The sequence below is a fragment of the Aphis gossypii genome, chromosome 1, assembly GCF_020184175.1.
Source record: "Aphis gossypii isolate Hap1 chromosome 1, ASM2018417v2, whole genome shotgun sequence".
NCBI lineage: Eukaryota > Metazoa > Arthropoda > Insecta > Hemiptera > Aphididae > Aphis > Aphis gossypii.
The window spans coordinates 18489047-18495046 of NC_065530.1; the positions used below are offsets into that span (position 1 = coordinate 18489047).

The 6000-nt window shown below is 23.3% G+C and overlaps 1 protein-coding gene across 1 annotated transcript in view; it reads right to left on the bottom strand.

The window, feature by feature from the left end:
* Positions 1-3780, bottom strand: part of LOC114131934 (inactive tyrosine-protein kinase 7-like) — a 222119-nt gene extending 218339 nt beyond the window's left edge. Inside the window, exon 1 of the mRNA XM_027997286.2 lies at positions 3240-3780. Coding sequence (XP_027853087.2) covers positions 3240-3315 — 76 coding nt within the window. The 5' untranslated portion in view covers positions 3316-3780. The remainder of the gene's footprint in view (positions 1-3239) is intronic.
* Between the last annotated feature and the right edge of the window lie 2220 nt (positions 3781-6000).

Sequence of the window (6000 nt, forward strand, 5' to 3'; positions counted from 1 at the left end):
GATTTTTATTGATAAACTTGTAATAATAAGTTTTTTTTTTTATTATTATTTATTGTATTCTTAATTTAAATTTTATATCATTTATACATATTTTGTACATTACAATATACATTACTTTAAACATAATTTTCCAATGATAGTTTATTATCCTAACTCTACTATCTACGATTAACTAAATTATTAATAAGTACTTATATTTAATCTATAGTTTAGTAAATTTATACCATACAATAACTTACCATAATATGTTTTAGTATAATTAGTTTTGAAATATTTTTCAAAAAATACTTTTCATGTTGCATTTACGATTTTAAAATGTAGGTAAATAAATATTAATAAATAAATATTTATACACTTCAATGGATCATACATTTTGCATCGTGTATATATCAATTAATTACACGTACATTTGCTTATTTTAAATACATTTGTAGATTGAAAAAAAATTAATAAATGTTAAATTTATTTAAACTGTAAATAATAGATACTATTGTTTAAAATATCTCAAATATCTTGTGTAACTTTTTAGTTTTTCTTAATATAATATGCAGTTTTACAAGAATTAGAACTTTATATTTAAAAAAAAATAGTTATGACTTAACTATATTAATTTATAAATTAATACATTATTTTAAAACTCTTAACTCCTAAATGTATGATTTTTATAAGTTTTAAAATATTCAATAATTATAGTATGATATATAATTGCTTGAGTTCCTTTTAGTATGTTTATATTACTAATATTTAATTTTAAATGGAAATAATATTATATATTTATATACATATATATACATATATACATACATTTTATGGATGGATCTATGTATAAAAATAAATTAAAAGTGACTCATAGTATTAAAATGTTAAAATTTCGCAAAATGTTATAGCTATCTACTATAGAAAATTTTGATTCAGATTCATTAGAAAACGTGTGCTAAAATTTAGATAAGAGTAATAGTTTTAACACAGTTTAGTTAAAAGATTTTTATATCAATATATTCATAAAAATGTAGCTAAAATTAAGTAAAATCTTATGTCAATACTGTGTTTTAGTTATACCTATAGTTATACTTAGTATACGTACCTAGCACATAACATACCTAGTTTAAATCATGAAAATTTTTAGTGAATTTAAATACTTTAAGAAAAGGATAGGCAAACTTTTTAATGGAGTGCCGAGAAATAAGAAATAAAAATGTATGGTGGGAAAAAAATGCATACATTATATAGGTACATTTTTTGTATTGTGTTTATTTATTTAACACCAAGTATAAAATTATGATTCATGGTATAAATTCGGTCTACACGCAATAGTTTGGCTTCCCGGTGTAAAATAGAATTATTTCATTTAAAATATAATACTAAATGTAGGTAAAAAAAAAAATGTTACTATATTATTTTTATACTAATTTTTTATTTATTTTTTTTAACGCTATTTTTAAATAAATTTAATAGTGAAAAATAATCCAAAGTTGTTAACACAGTTAAGAAACCGAAATATTACACTTTTACAGAAAGTATCTAATTTTATAGGCTCCATTATTATTTTCCTCTTATTTCCTATATTCAGTGCTAAGTATGCATAATTAAGAAAACGAGATTAAAATAATAAAAATAACTGCATAAATACTTCTATCTATGATGTTTTCTACCAACACGATTTATGGAGTTTTAACAATAATAACTTTAAATGCGAGTGATCAGTAAAAAATAACAATTTTTCGAATTATGGTTTGAGGATATTTACTATTTACATACCATACAGTAGCACTATTGAACTGGGTTAAATTAATTTTATACCATTTTGGTGTTGTATGGTTGTGAGACGGTGGAAGTGGTAGTAGGGGCAGTGAGACTCGGAAAACGACAGTGTTATTTATGATAGAAATGAAACAACATTCTGAGAAAAAATAACACCAAAAGTCGCAACAATAATAATAATAATGAGATATTAACGTACAAGAAACTTTTATCGGACTTCTTGTATTATATAAATTCTTAAAAGTATATTATATATTAAGTAAAAGTTTTATTGTTATTGAAACTATATTGAGTTGCGTACAACAAATTATTTGTTTCTTCTCACTGCCCAGAGGCCAGTAGCACACCATGAACTTTTAAAGAATAATATGGAATTTTTAAAATGAACTGTATTAATCTAGATTATATAATATATTTTAAAACAATTATAAATTATGGGCACTTATTTTATATAATACATGTAATAATGCCAATCTATGCATTCATAGTAGGTATTGATTATTATGTGGTCTTTAAATTTAATTTGATTTATATTAGGTATATATTATTCATGATAGACTGTCAGTCTTATGTAAAACTAAATACCTGCATTTTAACATAATTTATTTAAATTAAAATAAGTACTGTGTGTATTACTTATGATATTATATACATATGTTTATAAAAAATCAATTGAACAATCTCTTATATATCACAAGATATACTTTTTACATTTATCCTGTTCCTGCACCTATTATAATATTGTAATATTTTTAATATATATGAAACAAAGTTATTGTTTTAATAATTATAAATTTAACAAGTGTACTAAGTGTACACAGATTAAATTTATGATACAAATATCTACAAAACAATGCATTAATTATTATATATCTTAATTTACATAATATATTGATTATAATTTATAATAATATAATATTAATACGGTGCCGTATGATTGGAAAGTAAATTTATGTCGATTTATGAGTGGGATTCGGTATTGAATTAAAATCAATTACCATATTATGTATTTTATCTAAAAATCAATCATAGTTAATTTGTATTTTAATTTTCAAATACTTTTAAAACAGTTTATATATTTGTATACATTATACACAAATTGTCCACTATACACTTCTTATTGGTCACAATTAATACAATATAATATTAGAGTGAATTTCGATCTTTATATATTGTCTTAAACTAAAAATATTTTTTAGAGTAATCAAAAAAAAAAAAAATTACCTAAGTGTTGTAATAAAGAATTAGAAAAAAAATTAACTACTTTTATATTGATTTAGAACAATATTAAATTAAATTTAAAAATAATACATTTTAATTAAGTACTTATAATATTTCTAATATTAAAACAAATATTAACAATAAGACTGTTTATTAAATAATAAAAAAAAAAAAAAACAAAAATAATTAGTTCGTAATTTAATATACTCTGCATTATATTTTATTCAATAAAAATATGAAATTTCATATTATCTTACCTTGGCAATTGGTTATAGCGATTATCCAAAAGCACAAAGCGCTTAACTGTAGAAATCCGCCAGTCACTGTACACATGTCGTATGATCCTTATTTATTATTTTTTTGTTTTTAATCCGGACGTATGACGTTCAACAGAAATTCCGCCATGCCGAAATAATGATAAAAATGTACGAGGATGAAAAAAAATTACATTACTGATAAGTTTGTTTACATGTTTTAAAACGAAATAAACGAGAAATGCAAATGGGTACGGAATATTATTATATTATTTTATTTTTCAGTACTAACCCGCATTCCGCACTGACAATATGATAAAACTAATATTTCTATTTATTATTTTTTTTTACTCGGTAACGAACGGAAAATCGCAACTGCAACGACGGCCGTTACACACTCTACGGAGATTTGTGATTCACTAGCCGACTATGCCGGTCTCTGCGTTTGACGCCGCCCGAACGTGGGATAGTTTCTCGATTCTGCGCTCCGGTTCGCGACCTCCGAACGCTAAAAACAACACTTAAATATTCCACCGTGGTCACCACCAAACGTACGATACAGATACGAAGTTAATATAAAAATAATAATTTGTTACATTCAAATGTCCACTGCATGTTATTGTTTAATTAATAATACACTAATGGGACACAATACAATATTTATATTATATTTGGTTGATTTTTTGAATGGCCAATATTCATAGAAAATTGTTTAATTAATTATATTAGATAGCCGGTAGGCTCATCATATTTTTTTTTTAAAAAAGGAAAAAATGTACAACTTAGTTCCAGACTTCCAGAGCACAAAATGAATTCATAATTGATAATTTAATTACATAAAAGTAAAATTATAACTTAATAGAAGAAGCCACCCATGGTGACGCTTGATTTATCTATTATGACTCATATAAATTATTATTATTGTGTAACAATTCATAATGCACAATACTAACTATTTCATAAACTTATGTAGGTTTTGAATGTTCATTGATTATTTTTAATTAATAAAATATCAGACTAATTATAATTATTATAATACATGTTACATTGTAATATTTATACGGTTTTTCATAAAAATAATATATAGATATTTAAATATGAATTGAATTAAAGAAAAAAAATGTTTAGTATTTAAATGCATTCATACATGAAAAAATTTCCATGTAGTACAGATGAAAAACATCCGAAAACTATTAAAATAAATATTTTAAATATCTTAATTTATACTAAAAGCTCGTAAAGTATAATATAATATGCATTAAAAATGAATTAAGTTACTTAAAAATATTAAAAAATTTTCTAAAATTTGAAAAATAATATAAAATTTAAAATAAAGAACTGAGAACTTGAACTGCATTTAGGTCTTAAACCACCCCAAACAATAATATATCCAGTTACCAACTAGTGTGAAGGTAGTAGCTACCTATTACGTAATACGAATAACATTTACAATTTACAATAATAAAAATAAAAACAAATTTTAATAATAAAATTCTAATTATCATCAAAAAAGTAATATTGTAACCAAAATCGTGTCCACAAAATTTAAAATTCCTTCTACATACAACAATCACTTTACAAGTAATTTCATTAAAAGAAGTATTTACTAACATAACGGTTTCAGATTATTATTAGTTCATGGTTAGCACTTTAAAAATTACACGTTTTACTTTAAGTAATTAGGTAGGTAAGTACTTTTGTTTATAAGGGTAAACACCGTGTGCAATTATTAGAACATTGAAAGATACTTAGAAAGATACTGTACATAAAACTTAAACCGTATTACATTATTTTATAGCATACTTTTGCTAAAAATATCTTTAAAAAGTATTTTAAATATTTGAAATCAAGTGTATATAACTACATATAATTCATGTAAGTTTTCAAGTATGATGATAAACGAATGCAAATTATAAAATTTTAAAACTTTGACAAATCTTATTTTAAAAACAATTAGAATAAAAATGCAATATTTGTGAAAATATTTTATAAACTGTTAATGTCATGCCACATAGCAGGTTTTATCGTAGTTTATGTTTTTCTCTCAACATGGAAAGTTTTTTGAATAATAGTAAATTTGATGGCATTTAATACACATAGAAGATATTTCATAAACAATTTATGATAAATATCAAGCACCTAGGAGGTTTTATTTATTATTTTTTATTAATTTTACAATAGACGATAGACGATAACACGTAGGAGATATTATTATAAGACTATAGCTTATTATTATTTTCTTAATTCAGGAACATCAACAATTAAAAATCTTTAATTTGGTATTTGGACATTTTTTGTGTTAACCACAATTGATACTTTTTTTCTTTATTTACACATACTGTTGTTTTCAACTATGTACTTATTATTTATTATGCATTGTACACAAATGCATCATAATCAATTACTGTACAAATCGTTAAATAAATAAATAAATTATAAGTATCATGGTATGACATACCTGGTCTGGTACTTACCCAAGCCCACACAAATAATAACAAACGTTTTCCGCGACCTGCAATAGTTAAATTGGTTGGGTAAGTGTTATGTGACGTACAAGTTATCGTGCAGCACAATTTTATAAGTCAACGTTAAATTTTAAATAACTTATTAGTTATTACATACTCACATAATGTTCCGATTGGCAAGTATGTACAACACCATATCATGGAAATGGAAGTATAGTTTGATAGTATCAATTTCAGTCCTTACGTTTTTTTTATCGACAAGTTTTTATTCATGCACTTATGTAGTCACAAATAACAAC